The 20,967-nt window shown below is 41.6% G+C and overlaps 1 protein-coding gene across 1 annotated transcript; it reads left to right on the top strand.

Annotated features, from left to right (window-relative positions):
* The first annotated feature begins 2,519 nt into the window (after window positions 1–2,519).
* On the top strand, window positions 2,520–19,630 carry LOC100564420 (carboxypeptidase A1). Its single transcript, XM_062983341.1, has 11 exons — window positions 2,520–2,617; window positions 2,716–2,797; window positions 4,617–4,751; window positions 6,322–6,420; window positions 8,505–8,606; window positions 11,495–11,596; window positions 13,378–13,488; window positions 13,591–13,681; window positions 15,593–15,792; window positions 17,134–17,218; window positions 19,074–19,630. The coding sequence occupies exons 1-11, from the start codon at window positions 2,553–2,555 to the stop codon at window positions 19,259–19,261; spliced, it is 1,260 nt and encodes a 419-aa protein (XP_062839411.1). The 5' UTR covers window positions 2,520–2,552; the 3' UTR covers window positions 19,262–19,630.
* Window positions 19,631–20,967: the final 1,337 nt, after the last annotated feature.

The raw sequence follows: 20,967 nt of genomic DNA, 5'->3' as shown, positions 1-20,967 counted from the left end.
TGAGGGTGTCTCTGGCCCTACCCAGGAAGGCTATTGTCTTGATTATATCCCAGCCGCCTTTGGGTGCTGAGCCTGGTTCAGAAATGAACTTTGACCAGGATGAAGCTTATTCTGACTTTCCACCCAGTTCTCCTTCAAGTTCCTTCCAATTACAGACCCCAGCTGTGGATAGCTCCGAGGCTTCCTTAATTGGGAGAGATACTGATAACACTACTCCCGTGGAAGAACCAGATGTTTCAAGCTCCCCAGGGAATGTATCTTTTAACAGAAGAAGTCTTTCCAGCAACAAAGATCCCAGACACAGCAGCCTCGCAGGAGTCAACGATTGGCATTTAAAGGGAATACTGGATAGCAGATTGCTTTGGGAACATTTGGGGAATTCGGTCCCCTTCACTGTTATTAGATCTAACTTCTATAAAAGTGTCTTGCACTGTGAACTTCTTGTGGTGTCAACGTAGTGACTTCATCGTTTCTAGTTCCTTGATTTCTCCAAGCCAAGTTTCCTGTTTCCTGGCGGTCAAGCCAAGCCGCAACTCCCGTTGTTAATCTGGAGTGAATTCATGTCCTTGCCTTGTTACAGTTTGCTTTTAGCCTCATCTTTTTGACTGCCTTGTAATCCAAGACTTTCCAGTGACTTTGGACTTTGTTATTTACTCTTGCTTCTTTGTTGCTTTCCCCGCTCAAGAACTTTTCAACAGTTTTGAGCGTGTTTCGGTTTCTGGACTTTGGACAATAATATTGGACATATCTCTTCAACGCTTTGGACTAATTCATACAATTCCTTAAAGGACTATTGCTCATTCATCCTTTCCACTTATTCTTTCCTGAATGTATTATTGTTTTAATAAAGATATTATATGATTATTGGTCTCTGTCTGGTTTCCAGTGTTCAAGCTGCCTTGGGGTGTTACAGACATGATCTGGCCCATCAGGGGGCTGATCTGGCAGTTCCAGACCACAGAGAAACAAAACATCATATATTAATACAATCATGCAAAAATGACAGAGGATGGGTTTGGCTGTAGACATGCAGATTTCCTTCCGAAGCGAGAGGTCCCGTTCATCAAAGGCGCAGGATGGTGAAATGGATTCTTCCCCAAGGGCGGGGAGAAGTGATTTCCCCCACCTGAATTCAACGTCCAGGTAAAGTCCAAAAATATAGGTGAAACTGGGAACTTGATGAGGAAGTTCCCAGCTTAGTTTATTTCCTCCAGGCTATACAATTGTGTGGGAGGCAAGACATCCTTGGGTTCAGGAACAAGGTTTCCCCCCAAAGAGAAGGAATGGGGATCTCAGGAGCATCAAACATTAGGTTAACACAACATATAGGCAAAATAGGAACACATAGGAAAAAAACATGGCACATTTAGGGCAAATTATATACATGAGAGACATAGTTTTCCAAAGTACCTTTAACAAGCTAGGCTTCCCAGAGGAAAAAGGGGAATGAAGGCAGACAGAGTGGGAAAAATGGAGGAAAGGGGGAAAAAGTGAGGAAGGAAAAAAAAGGGAAAGGAAGGAAAAGAGGGAGGAAAGGAGAAAGAAAGGAAGGGAAGGAGGAAGAAAGGAAGGAAAGGAGGGAGAAGGGGGAAGAAAAAAAGAGAAAAAAAGGATACTTCAGTGAGTGGGGACCTGGCTCAGGTAAACTAGACATCCCAAGGACCCAGGGCTGGTTTTCTCATGCCACAAGGGGACTTGGGGCAGATCACAGAACACCTATACGGCAAACATTCAATGTTGTTATACACAGACAAGACAGACAACAGATAGAGGTATTTATAGGCATTTCCCATCTTCGGCGTCATGGAGGTCGTGCTTGATTTCAGTCACAGGGGGTGCTGTCGCTCCATCCTTCATGTTGAAGAGCCCTGTTGACAGACTTCCTCCTTTTTTTTGATCGCCGGCATTTTCTGGTATTTCCTTTATGGTGCCATTAAAATACCGCCCTGCTTAAGCAGTACCTATTTATCTACTCACAGCTGTTTTTTTCAAACTGCTAGGTGGGCAGTGAGCTGGGCTGAAGGCTGGATACTAACCCCGATCCAGGCTTCGAACTGCCAACCTTTCAATTGGTAATATTTATTGCAGCTGGTGTCTGACTTGCTGTGCTAAAGCCCTGTCTTGGATTTCAGCTGAACAAAATGTTGGAAGGTATAAAAAAAAAACCCTCAACTTTGCGGTCAGATGCAGGACGTCAAAAAACGCCGTAACATTTAGCCATTGAACTGATCAAAAATCGCACCGATTGTGGACAACACTTTCTCCATTTTGGCTTTGACCACTGAACGAAACAGTCCCGACACATTTTATTTCAGGTGAAGGTTGCTATGCTTTGCTTGTCACTCTCCAAATCAATATTTTGGACTCAGAGCAACCGGTTTTTCATTAACCCGCTTCCAGGGTTATCTCTGATCCGGTGATTTGGACATGAGTAATGTCCCTAGATCGGAAGCACCTTTGAGAAATCCCAAGAGAAAATATGCATGCATATATATGCATATATATTACACAAAGCGAACACATTTGGGTTCTTTCGTCTTTTCTGTCCCGCCATGGAGAGGTTTCTGGTTTTTGGTCTTCTTCTCGCCACTGCTTTTGGCCATGAAGCCTTTGTTGGGTGAGTAAAAATGAGGAAAGAGCAATGTCTCAGGACCGCAGGACAAGATGATCCTTGGTGTAACTTCCAATGTTTTGATTCTCTTTCCCTTTTTCCAGGGATCAGGTTCTCCGCATCATGGCCAGGAATGAAGAGCAACTGGTCTTGCTAAATGAACTGGGGGAACTGGAAGACTTGCAGGTAAGGAAGGGCAAGGCTTATAACACCTTTTTGCGGAGCATCAATCATCTAAGCATGGGCATAGAGAGCAAAACAAACTCCGCAGGGGTGTTTACCCTTTCCTATGCTATCCAAAGATACATACATACATACATACATACATACATGTACACACATACACACACACACACACGCGCACACACACGGGTTGAATGAAAAGTAATGCCTCCACCTTCGTAACTCAACAGATGGCAGTCCTGGTCTGCGGCAGGTCCTGGCTTGTTCAGTAGACTCTCCTCTACAGTTCCATTTGGCAGGAAGCCTTAGCATTAAACGGTTGTGTTGTGAAAGTGTGAAGTATGGAACCCTGCGCAGACTGGGAAGCCTTAGCATTGAACGGTTGTGTTGTTAAAGTGTGAAGTATGGAACCCTGCACAGACGGTCGGTTGGTGGGAAGCCTTAGCATTGAACGGTTGTGTTGTGAAAGTGTGAAGTATGGAACCCTGCGCAGACTGGGAAGCCTTAGCATTGAACGGTTGTGTTGTTAAAGTGTGAAGTATGGAACCCTGCACAGACGGTCGGTTGGTGGGAAGCCTTAGCATTGAACGGTTGTGTTGTGAAAGTGTGAAGTATGGAACCCTGCGCAGACGGGGAAGCCTTAGCATTGAACGGTTGTGTTGTTAAAGTGCCAAGTATGGAACCCTGCGCAGACGGGGAAGCCTTAGCATTGAACGGTTGTGTTGTTAAAGTGCCAAGTATGGAACCCTGCGCAGACGGGGAAGCCTTAGCATTGAACGGTTGTGTTGTTAAAGTGCCAAGTATGGAACCCTGCGCAGACGGGGAAGCCTTAGCATTGAACGGTTGTGTTGTTAAAGTGTGAAGTGTGGAACCCTGCGCAGATGGGGAAGCCTTAGCATTGAACGGTTGTGTTGTTAAAGTGCCAAGTGTGGAACCCTGAGCAGACGGGGAAGCCTTAGCATTGAACGGTTGTGTTGTTAAAGTGTGAAGTATGGAACCCTGCGCAGACGGGGAAGCCTTAGCATTGAACGGTTGTGTTGTTAAAGTGCCAAGTATGGAACCCTGCACAGACGGTCGGTTGGTGGGAAGCCTTAGCATTGAACGGTTGTGTTGTTAAAGTGCAAAGTATGGAACCCTGCGCAGACAGTCAGTCAATGCGACTTAAGCAACGTGCAGTCACTGAATTTGTGACAGCAGAAGGTGTCGCCCCAAAGGAGATTCATCAGAGAATGCAAGCTGTTTATAGTGATAGTGTTGATGTGAGTCCTGTGCGTCGTTGGGCGAGTAAGTTTCAAGATGTTGAGGTGGGAACATCTGACTTGCGTGACAAACAAAGAATTGGATGTCCTGTGACACCAACCACCGAGTTGCACAAGCAAAAGGTTGACAGATTGATTCAGGATGATCGTCGTATCACTCAGAGAGAAATTTCAAGCATGATCGGCATTTCACAAGAACGTGTGGGTCACATTATTGCTTTGCTTGGCTATCAGAAGTTCTGCGCACGATGGGTCCTGTGAGACGATGGATGCGGAAACAGAGTGTCGACTTCTTCCGTGACGGCTTCAGAAAACTTGTTCATCGTTGGCAGAAATATATCCAATTGTCTGGTGATGACATGGAAAAGTGAATAGTGGTCGTTAAAGAGGATTATTTCTGTGTATGATTTATTAAAATATTCCCATCCAAACCCAAGTAACGAAGGTGGAGGCATTACTTTCATTCAACCCTCATATTTGCTCTCGTGGTGTCCCCTCTCTCCTCCACCATGACATTGTTGTTCATGCTAGATGCCTTTTCTTTTCTTTCTTGTGCAAATAAGATTGATTTCTGGAGAGGTCCATCGAAGCCCGGCCTTGCCGTGGATATGAGGGTCCCTTTCCGGAGCGTCCAAGCGGTCAAGGTCTTCTTGGAGTCCAATGGCATTCCCTATTCCGTCATGATCCAAGATCTACAGGTGAGTCCCAAACACAGTCACAGAGCTGCTCTTAAGACCTTGTTCTGAGGTCTTTCCACGCTCTTGTTCTACTATTTTGCTTTCGCTACATCTAACTGCACTGACTTCTGTGATGATGGGCATATCTACACTGTAGGATTAATGCTCTTTGACACCTTAATTTCCATAACTCAATGCTATGTAATCCTGGAAGTTGTAGTTTGATGCAGGAGACAACAAATCCTGGAAAGTATAAATCCTAGGATTCCAGAACATTGAGCCATGGCATATCAGTTCAAATGCTATCAAACTGCATTCATTTTAGGTATGTAAATATTATATTATATGTAAATATTATATTATAAAATATGTAAATATTATATTATAAAACTGAGGGCGGGGGTCAAGTAAATGACCTTGGAGGGCCGCATCTGGCCCCCGGGCCATAGTTTGGGGACCCCTGGTCTATAGTATGTGAGCAATACTTGCAGTAAACAGGGGCTGTGGCGCAGACGGGAGAGCAATGAGTCACTGACCAGGAGGTCATAAGTTCGAGGTCCGCTCGGAGCTATGTTTGTATGTCTTTGTCCTGTGTTAAAAAGGCATTGAATGTTTGCCTAATATGTGTAATGTGATCCGCCCTGAGTCCCCTTCGGGGTGAGAAAGAAGGGCGGAATATAAATGATGTAAATAAATAAATAAATAAATAATGTGTCTGTATTTAAGTATCTATATATATATAAAAGAGTGTTGGAATCCTGGCGACCGTCAAAACAACAAAACTAAACACCCCCCAACCTCCAAAATTGACAACACGACTCATCATCCACGCCTCTAGGTTGATAAAACAAAAAGAAAAGAAAAATAAAGTCCTAATTACAGGGAGAGGAATAATTGTTTTTATCCAATTGCTGCCAGTTAGAAGGCTAAGCTCCTCCAACTTGGTCTCCTAGCAACCCCAAAAAACTAATAAAAAACACTAAAAAATGAATACAATAAAATACTATAATAACAGAAAACAACTAAAAATAATACAAGAAAATAATAAAATATAATAAATAAAAATATAACTTACAATAAAATTAATTTTAAAAAATGCAAATAACGTCAAATAAAAATTACACAACAATTTTTAACCAATACCACCACCACTTTGCCACAGCAACGCGTGGCCGGGCACAGCTAGTACTTCTATATTTTACTGTGTTACATACGTATTTATCTATATGCAATGTACATGCTTTAATGTTCATATATAGAATAGGAAATTGGAGCAATATGAGAAAGCTGCTCATTAGAAAATGGAGGAATGGCAGAGCAAAATCTCATTAGCTAGGAATGTAGAATGTGATATAACTGCTTTGGCTCATTACTATAGAATCCTGGGAGTTGTAGTTTTACAAGGTCTTTCATTCTCTTTGCCTGAGCATGCTAGTGCCTCGCAAAACTACAACTCCAAGGATTCCACAAAGCAATTCAAGTGATTTCGGACTGCATAATGCAGATGCACCCTTTTTGAGTTTGTTTCAGAGATTGAATCGTCATCATTGCTATTTAGTATATTGCAATGTTAAAATTGCTGCAATTACAGGATCTGCTGGACGAGGAAAAGGAGACCATGTTGCTTTCCAAGAAGTCTGAAAGAAGCACGGGGACGTTCAGTTTCTCCTCCTATCACACCATAGAGGAGGTATGTTGTCATTCACACTAACACACACCATGAAATAAAGTGGTCAGGCACAAAAAGTGGGTAAACTATTGATAAAGTAGGTGCCAAGGTGCACAGCGCTCCTTATAATCTGCAATGGGGCCTATTTATCTTTAATCCAGATAATTCCAAGAAATTTGTCAAGATGTTATTTAATCCTTTCATCGAGTCAGTGGGATTTTCTAGGGTCAACACAATATCATCCGCGAAGGTTCAGATCTTATATTCTTTTCCTGCTGCCTGAACACCCTTTATCTCCATGTTCTCATTTATTTGTTTTATGAGCATCTCTATGCACATAATGAACAGGGATGGTGATATGGGCAGCCTTGTTCGGTATCATGTGATTTCAATTCTTTGTGTTTTCTCTCTGTTGATTATCAACTATGCATGTTGGTCTTTGTAAATAGTTCTTATTGCTTTTATAAATGGTTTTCCAGTATCAGGTGCGTGTAAAACTTCTATCATAAAGTCCCAATTTTTAAGCTATCAAGTGCTTTTTCTATATCTAGAAGAAGTAGCACTAATTTCCTGCTAGGGTATTTGTCAAATAATTCCATTATATTGATTAGGCATCTTGTATTTTATTTAATTTGACAATGGGACCAATTTATTATGGGCATCACCTTGAGCCATTTCCTAACTCGGCCCTGGCACGACCAGCTATGCTCATACTGCGCAAAAATTAAACAGTACACAGATTGCACATTTTGGAGGTTTATTTTTATATGAAACTGCTCACCAAAACATAACTACAACTGGTAGAACAATATTGCTAAATACCTACTACAAATAGCCAAAGAGGAGGAGAGGAAGGAAAAGAAGATGAGAAAAAGGAGAAGAGAAACGGGGAAGAACAAGAGAGAAGGATATATTTCTAATAATATACAGAAATAACATTGTAATGTAATACAACCAATATATTATATAATATTAATAATGTTGTAATATAATGTATTATATATTATATATACTACAATTTATAATATAGTACAATATATTATACAATACTAATAGTATAACATACTGGTAATGTATTTTATATATTGTGGTATAATAATATGGTGCAATATAATAATATATAATATAATAATAATAATAATAATAATAATAATAATAATAATTGTATATTATATATTACATGTAATATTACTAATAATATTGCAGTATAGTGGTATAGTACAATATAGTACAGTAGAGTCTCATTCATCCAACATAAACGGGCCGGCAAAACATTGGATAAGCGAATATGTTGGATAATAAGGAGAGATTAAGGAGAAGCCTATTAAACATCAAATTAGGTTATTATTTTACAAATTAAGCACCAAAACAACAAATTTGACAGAAAAAGTACTTTATGTGGTAATGCTACTGTATTTAGGAATTTAGCACCAAAATATCACGATGTATTGAAAACATTGACTACAAAAATGTGTTGGATAATCCAGAACGTTGGATAAGCGAGGCTTGGATAAGTGAGACTCTACTGTAATATATAATGCTAATATTGTACTATGGACAAGTTTGCAAAGGAGATATAATACAGCTATTTTCTTATTTAGGTATTTTGTTTGTCTTAACCTAGTCTCTATTTTAATTCGATTTCTGAATTGTTATCTTAAAATCCAGGAATAACGATATTAGCCATGGAGCAGAATGCAATAAAATACAAAAATCCTTAAAAAACAATACTTTTCTATTATCCAGTCCAAATGCAAAATATGTTTCATGCAAACTTTCAAAACTTCACTGTCTTCTGCTCTTGTCGGAATGAACCAACTATTATTCCTGGGGCTTTTGCTTGGAAAACAATAATCCTTTTTATAGCATCATTGACTTGGAAGGGTTCCCCAAAGGTCATTTAGTCCAACCCTAACAAAAGTGTTTCTGAAAGATGCCAATCCAAGCTCTATTTAAAGACTTCTCGCAAGGAGAAGAAGCTATTCCCCTCCAAGCTGGTCCATTCTACTATCCAACCACGCATTCGGTCAAGTGGTTGGACTAGATGACCTTTGAGGTCCCTTCCCCTGTAACGTTAACTCACAATGCAATGCCTCTGCTTCCAGATCTACAGCTGGATGGATGATTTTGTGGCTGAAAATGCAAATCTGGTCAGCAAAATCCAGATCGGACGGAGCTACGAAGGGCGGCCCATCTTTGTCCTGAAGGTGAGACATTATCGGACTGAAATCCAATGGTGTAAATGGACAATACTGGCCACCACTGGCCTGTTGTTGTTGTTGTTGTTGTTGTTGTTGTTGTTGCTAGTGTTACCCAGTCATGTATTTTCTTCGTGTTTTTTTCCTTTCTTACTCTATTTCCTCCATACAACTTCTCTTTCTTTCTTTCTTTCTTTCTTTCTTTCTTTCTTTCTTTCTTTCTTTCTTTCTATCTATCTATCTATCTTTCCTTTCATCTTTCTTTCCTTCTTTATTTATTATTATTATTTATTTACAGAATTTTTACCCTGCCTTTCTCACCCAGGGGGACTCAAGGCAGTTTACAATAAATTGGCAAAAATTCAATGGCCACAACAAATAACTCAAAACAACTGAACCAAATCAAATAACAATACAGAATGAAACCACGTTATACAAAATTATACAAAATTTAAAAACATATAAATTTCTTCTTTCCGTCTTTCCTTTTTTCCTTCCTTCCTTCCTTCCTTCCTTGGTGCTCTCCTTTCCTTTTTTTCCCTCCCTTTTTCCTTTCCTTTTCTTCCTTCCTTCCTTTCCTTTTCTCCCTCCCTCCCTCCCTCCCTCCCTCTCAGAAAATTATTGGATTTTCAATTAAATTGTATGTTATTTGCCACAGTATACTTTTTGTTCACACAAGCCCATATCTTTCCCAAAAATCTGAAATCCTCAAAAACCCGAGGCTTAGGATCCCGTTGCTTTCAACGGACACAGACTTCTTTTCATGCACACAATTATTATTTTAAACCCTGAAACCTATATGTCCAAAGTATAGATGAAGCATAAATTAATTCTCTGTTTACACTTGGGTCTCATCTCCAAGATAGTTATACGAAAGTGGTTCTCAACCTGTGGGCCGCGACCCATGAGAACAAAAACCCGGTCCGTGAACCTCCTTCCTCTTTATTTATTTATTTATTTTATTTTATTTTATTAATTTTATTATTTCCACTCCTTTCCACAGAGCTGACCATTGCATTGGATAGACCACCTCAGCTCTGGATGATTAAATATGGTTTTCTGTGGGTGAGCAGATGATGATTGCTGGATGGCATATGTTCTGTATCAGAAACTAGAGCTGAGGTGGTCTATCCAAGGCCATTTTCTGAATCAGCAGATATGTTATATGTTCTGTATCAGAAACTAGAGCTGAGGTGGTCTATCGAATGCCATTTCTGAATCAGCAGATATGATATATGTTTTGTATCAGAAACTAGAGCTGAGGTGGTCTATCCAAGGCCATTTTCTGAATCAGCACATATGTTATATGTTCTGTATCAGAAACTAGAGCTGATGTGGTCTATCCAAGGCCATTTTCTGAATCACCACATATGTTATATGTTTTGTATCAGAAACTAGAGCTGAGGTGGTCTATCGAATGCCATTTCTGAATCAGCAGATATGTTATATGTTTTGTATCAGAAACTAGAGCTGAGGTGGTCTATCCAATGCCAGTTTCTGAATCGGCAGATATGGTATATGTTGCATCAGAAACTAGAGCTGAGGTGGTCTATCCAATGCCAGTTTCTGAATCAGCAGATATGTTATATGTTCTGTATCAGAAACTAGAGCTGATGTGGTCTATCCAAGGCCATTTTCTGAATCAGCAGATATGTTATATGTTCTGTATCAGAAACTAGAGCTGAGGTGGTCTATCGAATGCCATTTCTGAATCAGCAGATATGATATATGTTTTGTATCAGAAACTAGAGCTGAGGTGGTCTATCCAAGGCCATTTTCTGAATCAGCACATATGTTATATGTTCTGTATCAGAAACTAGAGCTGATGTGGTCTATCCAAGGCCATTTTCTGAATCACCACATATGTTATATGTTTTGTATCAGAAACTAGAGCTGAGGTGGTCTATCGAATGCCATTTCTGAATCAGCAGATATGTTATATGTTTTGTATCAGAAACTAGAGCTGAGGTGGTCTATCCAATGCCAGTTTCTGAATCGGCAGATATGGTATATGTTGCATCAGAAACTAGAGCTGAGGTGGTCTATCCAATGCCAGTTTCTGAATCAGCAGATATGGTATATGTTGCATCAGAAACTAGAGCTGAGGTGGTCTATCCAATGCCATTTCTGAATCAGCAGATATGTTATATATTTTGTATCAGAAACTAGAGCTGAGGTGGTCTATCCAATGCCAGTTTCTGAATCAGCAGATATGGTATATGTTTTGTATCAGAAACTAGAGCTGAGGTGGTCTATCCAATGCCATTTCTGAATCAGCAGATATGGTATATGTTTTGTATCAGAAACTACAGCTGAGGTGGTTTATCCAATTCCAGTTTCTGAATCAGCACATATGTTATATGTTTTGTATCAGAAACTACAGCTGAGGTGGTCTATCCAATGCCAGTTTCTGAATCATCACATATGTTATATATTCTGTATCAGAAACTACAGCTGAGGTGGTCTATCCAATGCCAGTTTCTGAATCATCACATATGTTATATATTCTGTATCAGAAACTACAGCTGAGGTGGTCTATCCAATGCCAGTTTCTGAATCATCACATATGTTATATATTCTGTATCAGAAACTACAGCTGAGGTGGTCTATCCAATGCCAGTTTCTGAATCAGCAGATATGTTATATGTTGCATCAGAAACTAGAGCTGAGGTGGTCTATCCAATGCAATTTTCTGAATCAGCACACCAAATAACCAAACCGAATCCATAATGTCCCTCCCAGAATGACATTTTTTGTTGCAGTTTAATCAACTTTCCTCATGTTTCTTTTGATAGAACCAATAAAAAATGACATTGATAACCCAGGAACAAAAAATAATGTTGTGCAGGGCAATGCAGTTTAATGAATGGAGGTGTGTTTCTGGCTCTTTCTTGCAGTTCAGCACCGGAGGGGAGAACCGTCCCGCCATTTGGATCGACACCGGCATTCATTCTCGGGAATGGATCACCCAAGCCACGGGCCTCTGGACCGCCAACAAGGTAATCGTGCCAAATATAGTCTTCCTGAAAGTGGGAAAATTAATTCACAACCATTTGAAAATCATAACCTTTTGAAGGAGTATGATCTTCCAGAGAAGAGCCAAAAACCTGTTTCAGTAAAATCTTCTCTTTGGTGGTATAAATCCACATGGACTTATGCAAGGCACTTTGGTCTTTCAATTGTTAGACCGATAAACCTGGTTGTCTCTGATCTGTTAGGAACAGAGATTATGCCTCATTTTAGAGTTTTTTAAAATATTGGAAGCCAGATTGTGTTCCTTTTCATGGCTTCCTCCTTTGTGTTGAAATTGTCCACCTGCTTGTGGATTTCAGTGGCTTCTCTGTGTCGTCTGACATGTTTGTTGTTAGAGTTCGAAGTGTTGTCAAACTGCATTGATTCAACAATGTAGATTAACCCCATTCAGCCAGGCAGGAAGACACAATTTAAGCCCTCCTGACAGATGGGCATCCATGTCATGGTTTGCAAAGATACTCTATGTATATTAACTGGAAAATCAAATGCATGAAGCCCATTGGCTGAGTTTACAAGGACCTGGGGAATTGGTTTTGTAACTGTTGCTATCCTGCTGCTGGAGAACCAGTTTGAACAGGTTTCTCTCTCTGTGTGAGAGAGACTTCTGAGTCCTGGCTGGAAAGAAGATGCCTCTGTACTCAGAGAGGCCTGACTATCTCTGAGGCCTTGTTTGCTGCTGCTCTTCACTGAGGCAGATCCATGGACTAAGAACGGACTGCCTATAATTATTGTAACTGTTGCTACCCTGCTGCTGGAGAACCAGTTTGAACAGGTTTCTCTCTGTGTGTGAGAGAGACTTCTGAGTCCTGGCTGGAAAGAAGATGGTTCTGTACTCAGAGAGGCCTGACTACCTCTGAGGTCTTGTTTGCTGCTGCTCTTCACTGAAGCAGATCCATGGACTAAGAAAGGACTGCCTATAATTATTGTAACTGTTGCTATCCTGCTGCTGGAGAACCAGTTTGAACAGGTTTCTCTCTCTGTGTGAGAGAGACTTCTGAGTCCTGGCAGGAAAGAAGATGCCTCTGTACTCAGAGAGGCCTGACTACCTCTGAGGCCTTGTTTGCTGCTGCTCTTCACTGAAGCAGATCCATGGACTAAGAAAGGACTGCCTATAATTACTCTTTTCTGTAAACAAACAGAGAGACTATTGTAAATACCATGGTTCTGTTGATCTCTTGGAATCAGTAAAAGTTGCCATGTTATTTGTTCTGCCAAGCTGAGTGGTGCATCGTTCTGCAGGGTGACTCTGGGCTCATGTAAGAGCTTCTATCTATCATCTACAAACCCAACAATCCATCCTCTGCTTATAGACCTTTCGAGAAGGAGTTTCCACCACAAATGGAAGTGAATGTGCCAATCAATACCATGTTGAAGTGGGAATGATTGTATATAGAGTTGTTTAAATGTAATTGAGTTATAGTGTTGCAATGTGAGCTGGAGATTGCATCATGCACTGTCTGCTGTACACTATGCTAGTGTGTAAAGAGTTAACTGTGTATTGCATCAGACAGCAGAGGTGGTTATAAATAGCTCCCTGTGTTATCCCTCTGCCTTCTGCTCTTTTCCTCTCTGCACTCTGTATGTAAATATCGTCTTGAGAGTTTCCGTTTATTAGTAAATCTTTTGTAGAAAGCCAAACAGGCTTCAGCCTATTTATTGGTGCCAGTGATTCTTCGTTGATCTTCTGCTGCATGTGTATTTATCCAAACGGTGCGCTCTGACATACCAATCATTTCTTTTCCTGCAGATCGTCGAATCCTTTGGCAAAGACCGCTCCCTGACGGCCGTGCTCAACTCGATGGACATCTTGCTGGAGATTGTCACCAACCCCGATGGGTTTGCTTACACGCACACCAATGTACGTTCTCACTGCTCTCAATGTGTGAAATGGAGAAGTTACAACCGCTGTCAATGCCGTTAACAATGGTTGTTCTTCGCTCTCGCCTCTTGGTTTCTGTAGAACCGCATGTGGCGCAAGACGAGGTCCATCAACGCCGGATCTTCCTGCGTCGGAACGGATCCCAACCGCAACTGGGATGCCGGTTTCGGAGGCAAGTATATTGTCGTTCGCACAACGTGGCTGGCCACGCTGAGCAGGGGATGATGGGGATTGTCATCCAACACAACCGGAAGGCAGTAGATTAGACAGGATGGAATTAAAGCCATCTATGGGCACAGAGTTCTAGGATTGTACATAGTTTGTTGTGATGAAACAACTTTGAATGTCATCTGATGGTTCCAATGTCCGCTCTGGGTTTTGGTCTGAACTTTAAAGTAGTTGTCTAATTGGGCCTGAACAAATCTGGTCCAAAAACCCTGATAATGGGGTTGCTTTCATTGGATTTTCTTGGCAGGATTTGTATAGAAGAGATTTCCCATTTTCTTCCTTTAGGGCTAAGAGAATGTGACTTCATGACCAAGTAGGGATTTGAGGTCTGGTCTCTGTTGGCCCCATTTTAGGAGGCAACCCCTGGCAGTGAGACCAGGGAGAAGCCTGTTGGCAGAAACCCAGGCAAGTGATCCGCCTGAGCTGCCCATTGTGAGTGAGTCCCTGCTTTGGCAAGCATACAGATCAGCCCCAGTTGAAATCATCCAGCAAGGAGAGAAGGTGATTTTCAGCCAAGGAAGATTTTATTATCTGCAGACAAGATGCTAGCTAGTGATTCATTCACAAAGTAGATAGCATACGGAATACAGTTTCATAGCCCTTTTTATACATAGGCTGCAACCAAGCCTCGAATTCTGACCAGTCACAGAGAGGGGCTTGGCTCACTGGCAAGTGTGGGCTGGGTCAAAGGATGATTAAGTGTCGATTAATGAGGTTCCTTTTACTGAACAGGAAAAATAACAAAGTGATTAAGGGCATCTCTGGCCCCACCCAGGAAGGCTATTGTCTTTATGGGATGGACATAATTTGGCCCATTAAGGGGGCTGATCTGGCAGTCCCAGACCCCAGAGAAACAAAACATCATATATTAATATAATCATGCAAAAATGACAGAGGATGGGTTTAGCTGTAGACATTCAGATTTCCTTCCAATGCGAAAGGTCCCATTCATCAAAGGTGCAGGTGGTGAAATTGCTCTTTCCCCAAGGGGCAAGGGAGATGCTTTCCCCCGCCTGAATAGAAGTATTGTGTTGCAATGTCCAGGTAAAGTTCAAAAACATAGGTGAAACTGGGAACTTGATGAGGAAGTTCTCAGCTTAGTTTCTTTCCCCCAGGCTATGCAATTGTGTGGGATGCAAGACATCTTTGGGTTCAGGAACACGGGAAATGGGGATCTCAGGAGCATCAAACATTAGGTTAACACAACATATAAGCAAAATAGGAACCCCACAGGAAAAAAAACATGGAGTGTTTGGAGAAAATTATATACATGAGAGACATTTACCTTTAACAAGCCAGGCTTTCCAGTAAGTCATGGCCAGGGGTAATCTAAGGTGCTGAACCCTATCCACAAAGTATATACCGTACCTTGGATAGCTATTTTATGGTTCGGTTAAACTCCAGAGTAACTTCATCATCCCAACGATATGAAAGCCACCAGGCATCAAAATAAAACATTTTCCAATGAGTCTTAAGTATGGTTTGCTTTATATTAAAGTATTTATATATTTATATATCTCAGCTCTGGTTAATACAATGGGTGTTCAGGATGTTGGCCATTTCAATGGGCATCCCTAGGAGGGGGTCCTGTCTGGAGACAAGGAAAACGTTCACAGGAATGAATCAGATCATATCAGGAAAAGCAGGAAGAATATATTCTACAGTATAGATCAGGCATGGGCAAACCTGGGCCCTCCAGGTGTTTTGGACTCCAACTCCTACAATTCCTAACAGCCTATCGGCTGTTAGGAATTGTGGGAGTTGAAGTCCAAAACACCTGGAGGGCCCAAGTTTGCCCATGCCTGGTCTAGGTTATCATTTATTGGCCTTTGGTCCACCAAACGTTCTCCTGCAGGCCCCGGATCAAGCAGCAACCCCTGCTCCGAAACCTACCATGGGGCCTTCCCCCATTCGGAAAGCGAAGTGAAATCCGTCGTGGACTTCATCCTCAGCCACGGGAACGTGAAATCCGTCATCTCCATCCACAGCTATTCCCAGATGCTGATGTTTCCCTACGGCTATAAGACGGAGCCTGCCGCTGACCACGAGGAACTGGTAAGACCAGAGTCCGAAAACTGTGTTTGATCCATCAAGGGAGAGTTGCTGGTGCTTGGGACCTGTGTCTTGGACAGATATCATCTGTAGGAATGTTCTTCACCTTCCAGGCAGTTCTACAGTATGCGGATGATGATGTTCAATGCCATAATTCCTAGCTCGTGTTCCCAATTAAGACTAGAAACAAGGAGGCTTTCCAGATTATAGTAGTTTATTTTGCAGAAGAACAAATGCTAATGCTAATGCTAATGCTAATAATAATAATAATAATAATAAAAATAATAATAAAAATAAAAATAATTTATTCCATCAGTCAAATAAGGAGAGGGCAGCAGCTGACCTTATGTTTCTATCCAGAGTCCTATTTCCCCGATTCTTCTTTCAGGAAATGTGCTCTTTTCATCCAAGGAAGATTTTATTATCTGCAGATAAGATGCTGGCTAGTGATCCATTTGCAAAGAGATAGCATTCAGAATACAGTTTCACAGCTTTTTTAATACAAAAGCTGGCACAGGCTGCAGCCAAGTCTCTAATTCTGACCAGTCACAGAGAGGGGCTTGGCTTACTGGCGAGCATGGACTGGGACAAGGGATGATTAAGTGTCTATAAATGAGGTGCCTTTTATTGAACAGGAAAAATAACAAAGTGATTGAGGGCATCTCTGGCCCAACCCAGGAAGGCAATTGTCTTTATAGGATGGACATGATCTGGCCCATTGTGAGGGCTGATCTGGTGGTTCCAGATCCCAGAGAAACAAAACATCATGTTCTGACATAATCATGCAAAATGACAGAGGATGGGGTTTGGCTGTAGACATTCAGATTTCCTTCCAATGCGAGAGGTCCCATTCATCAAAGGCGCAGGTGGTAAAATTGGTTCTTCCCCAAGGGCGGGGAGAGTTGATTTCCCCTGCCTGAATAGAAGTATTGTGTTGCAATGTTCAGGTAAAGTCCAAAAAAATAGGTGAAACTGGGAACTTGATGAGGAAGTTCCCAGCTTAGTTTCTTTCCCCCAGGCTATACAATTATGTGGGAGGCAAGACATCCTTGGGTTCAGAAACACAGAAGTGTTCTTTCTCCCACCCTGGACATTATTCCAGAGGTATGTATACACCCCACTTGCCTCATCTGCAACAGACCTCTGAGGATTCCATTAGCCACAGATGCAGGAGAAACGTCAGGAGAGAATGCTGTTGGAACATGGCCATACAACCTGGAAAACTGAAAGCAACCCAACATTGCCAACAAATATTCCATCGTATGGGTCACTATAATTCATGAAAGCAGATAATAATCTAACTTCCAAACATTAACACTGCTCTTTCTTCATTTTTCCATACAGGATAACCTTGCCAGAGAAGCCGTCACAGCCTTAGAGGAAGTATATGGCACGAAATACACGTTCGGAAGTACAATTGACACCATCTGTAAGTACTAGTAGACGTTCTTCTCCTCCTATAGACAAGGCCAACATACATTTCTCTGCAAACGGAATTTGGGAGAGATTGCAGCCATTTGCTTTTGCCTGAGCTGATTGGGCAAGATCTGCTCCTCTTCTTTCTCCTTTGCTAAGTCAACAGAGTGCCGATTACTTTTGAATTCCGTTTGCAGCAACTGAAGTGAGTTGAGGACAAAGGGAGAAACCGGGACAATTTGAAAACAGCAGAGAAAATGGGACAGCCGAGAATTAATAGGGACCGTCGCTGCTGAATAAGGAAAGTTGGAGAGTGAACCCCAAAATAGCGTATAAGTGTTTTGTTAATAGTTGCAAAATGTGCATCTATACTGTAGAATTAATGCAGCTTGACCCCCACTTGAACTGCCACACAGCCATGGCTCAATGCTATGGAATTCTGGGAGTTCTAGATTGCAAATGTACATATGCATGGCAAACATTCAATGCCATTAGACATACAACACACACAGACAAAGACACAGAGGCTATTTAACATTTTCCGGCTTCTGACTTCACGAGGATATGCTTGATTCCGGCCACAGGGGGAGCTGTTGCTTCATCATCCACTGCAACACAGAGTCCTTGATGGATTACTTCCTCATTCCTTTCTGCACACTGCTGGACGATTTTTATGGTGTTGTAAATAGTTAAATTAGCTTCCCCACATAAGTGGTCCCTAAATTTCCTACTTGACAGATGCAACTGTCTTTCGGGTTGCTTAGGTCAACAACGAGTTGGGGCTATTTAATGGTTGGGCACTAAATCCGACCTGGGCTTTGAACTCATGACCTATCGGTCAATAGTGAATTATTGCAGCTGGCTACTAACCAGTGAGCCACAGCCCAGCTGTCGCACCTCAGGATAGCTTCACCTTGATGAACGCACCAGACTGTACACAGGTTAAAGTCTTTTGTAGTTTATTAGGAAATAGAAAATAAATAGTTCTTAAAAAGCAAAAGTAAAGATCCCAAAGATTGTTGCAAAACCAAGGCTACAAAGAATAATCCAAGAAAACATAAGGCATAAAACAAGGTTCAATGAATGCTTGACAAAGTCCCATAACTTAAATACACAAGGCTACAAGGTAATCAAGGAAAGCAAGAGCTAGCTTCTATACTCCAAAACGAGACGTTGCTTTTGACAAAGATTTCTCTCTCAGCACACTCTTTAATATTCTCTGCACAGCATGAATGCATTTCTTTGGCCTCTGACCTCTTTCTCTTTCTTGTTTGCTATTCTCACACTCCTGCGCTGAAATTCCAAATGGCCAGCTCGATCCAGAGATTCTGTTCCATCAAGGCCAGGCAGCTCATTAGCAGCAGCCTCTGTCTGCACGTTAGCTAACTGGGAGCTATCCTCCCTTTGCACCTGGCTAGCTTCAGTATCAACAACCCCACTCTCGGCCGTGGGAATGTCTCCCTGCTCCTCATCTCTCACAGCAGGGACACTCTGAACCTGAATCCCATAATTCCCATCAGAGTCATCTTGAACCTGAATCTCATCATCTTGAACATCAGGAACCTGAATCCCACAATCCCCATCACTCTGAGACTCCAGCTGAGTCACAACACCGGCCCCTTTCCCATTGTCTTACTCTAAGGCTGAGATAATGTGACTTTGTGGTCACCCAGTAGATTTCCATGGCCAAGTAGGGATTTGAGGTCTGGTCTCCAGAATCCAGTTCTAAAACCACTACACTATCTTCAATTAAAGATATACACTTATCAGTAATTAAGTAAATCCCATTCATTCAGTGGGTTAGGACTGACAATAGGATTTGTGCATGAGCAATGGGTTTATTAGGATTTCCTTCCTTTCTTCTGCAGACCAAGCCGACGGGACGACTATCGACTGGAGCTACGACAACGGGGTCAAATATTCCTACACTTTTGAGCTCCGAGACACAGGGCGGTACGGCTTCGTTTTGCCCGCGGATCAGATCGTTCCAACCGCAGAAGAAACCTGGGTAGCGCTCAAGAAGATCCTGGAACATGTCCATAGCCACCCGTATTAAACACATATGAGAGCAGGGCCTGGCAAAGGGTGGCCCCGAGGCATAAAATCCCCATTCATTTCTAACAGCTCCTCCCACACTCACCTTATCAGCCAATCACCATCAATATGCAAATTCACTCAATATTCCACGTCCTTTCATTCAACATCTTCATGCATTTTGCAGTCTGGATTGCACTCATGGAGATAGAAGGGACCGCAAAGGCCATCTAGTCCATCCCTCTTCGGTCGTGCAGGAATCTACAACTAAAGCACTCCCAGCAGATAGCCATCCAAAAGGTGGAATCTCAATGCCATTTTGTGATGAGGAACTGGAGCTTTAATTTAGTGGTAATAAATTGCAAGCAGGGAATAAAAAAAATTAAAATTATTGATGCCTTTCTTCTGTGTTGTTTTCTGTATGAACACCCAACATAATAAGATGGTTTGAGTGTTGGATGAGGTCTCAGGAGACCTGGGTTCGAATCTCTTCTTGGCCATAAAAACCCAGGAGATATATTTGGACAAATCACATACTTTCAGACTCACCTCTGAACAAACCTTGCCAAGAAAACCCTGTGATCAGCTTAGGTTCAACGTTAAGTTTGCCAAGGTGTGTGTTTGCTTTGGTAAGCGATCCAGCACAGAAGTAGTTAATCGCATAGAGCAATGATTTACTGCCTAGAGGGAAAAGGAATGAGACTTCCGCTTTTGCCTACGTAGAAGGAAATAAGTCACAGAGAATGGAATTTGGGAGGAGTTATTCTTTATTGTAAGCCACCCTGAGTCCCCAAATGGGTGAGAAGGGGGGGGGATACTGTAAAGAAGTGTGTTTTATTTTGATTTATAGATGTCATGTTTAATTTCGTTTTAAAAGTCATGTTTAACTATGTTTAAAAGGGTAAGTATTAGTTACCAGTGCGTGGGAGATGGTAGCCAACTCAGCATTCTGAGGCAGGTTGCCATAGTAACAAGGTGGAGCCAACTGCCGTTTGGAGGAAAAGGAGGGAATGTTTTAAAAACAGTTTAGTCTGTGATCTGAGTCACAGGGAAGACACTGGTTCCAGGTTAGGGAAACCAGGGAAGCTCAGATCTCTAGTTGTGTCATATTAAGCAAGTTAAGTGACTTGTTTGGGTTTATTCGTAGAGTCTGAGTGGTAAGGGGAAGCAATCCCAGTTAGATCCAAAGTGATCAGTTGATAGCTTTGGTTGTAAGAGAAGAAAAAGGTTTAGACTGCTCAAGGAAAGGAGAAAGTATTTTGAAAGTGGATTCATCATAGGTTATATTTGCAACTGTTGAAGAAAGTTTAACTCTGAGAAGCAACATTGTAACCACTAAGCTCTGTGCCTGAATAAACTTTTTAGTGTTCTCCAACATCCAAGCCTCTGTCACACATATTCTAAACTAAGTTACACTACTATCTAAAGTGAATAATAAGAAGAAAGGGATAAAAGATTCCCCTCTGCCTGAGATCATTCACAGATACAAATACTGTAATAAATATAAAAATAATAAATATAAGAGTTCTTGTAGTCGCCATTAATCCTGCTGTTAGAGAAACATGTGTCCAAGCAGCTCCAGCTGCTATCTATGTACACAGCTGTACAATAAAGATTTATTATTGCCGGGATCGGCAGACAGCTATGCAGTCTTATTTGTTCGTGCTACTAGGCAGATGCTGAGTTGCCGAACGGAGGGGAGAATTGAGACAGAAGGCTGTAAGTGTC

This window comes from Anolis carolinensis, chromosome 5 (assembly GCF_035594765.1).
Source record: "Anolis carolinensis isolate JA03-04 chromosome 5, rAnoCar3.1.pri, whole genome shotgun sequence".
Classification (NCBI taxonomy): domain Eukaryota; kingdom Metazoa; phylum Chordata; class Lepidosauria; order Squamata; family Dactyloidae; genus Anolis; species Anolis carolinensis.
This window is presented reverse-complemented; position numbering and strand designations above follow the sequence as displayed.

Excerpts from the sequence above, each read along its gene's own strand:
- LOC100564420 (XM_062983341.1), top strand. The coding sequence starts at position 2,553 with ATGGAGAGGTTTCTGGTTTTTGGTCTTCTTCTCGCCACTGCTTTTGGC. Across the intron at positions 2,618-2,715 it reads GGCCATGAAGCCTTTGTTGG|GGATCAGGTTCTCCGCATCA; the intron begins GTGAGTAAAAAT and ends CCCTTTTTCCAG. Across the intron at positions 2,798-4,616 it reads GGGAACTGGAAGACTTGCAG|ATTGATTTCTGGAGAGGTCC; the intron begins GTAAGGAAGGGC and ends TGTGCAAATAAG.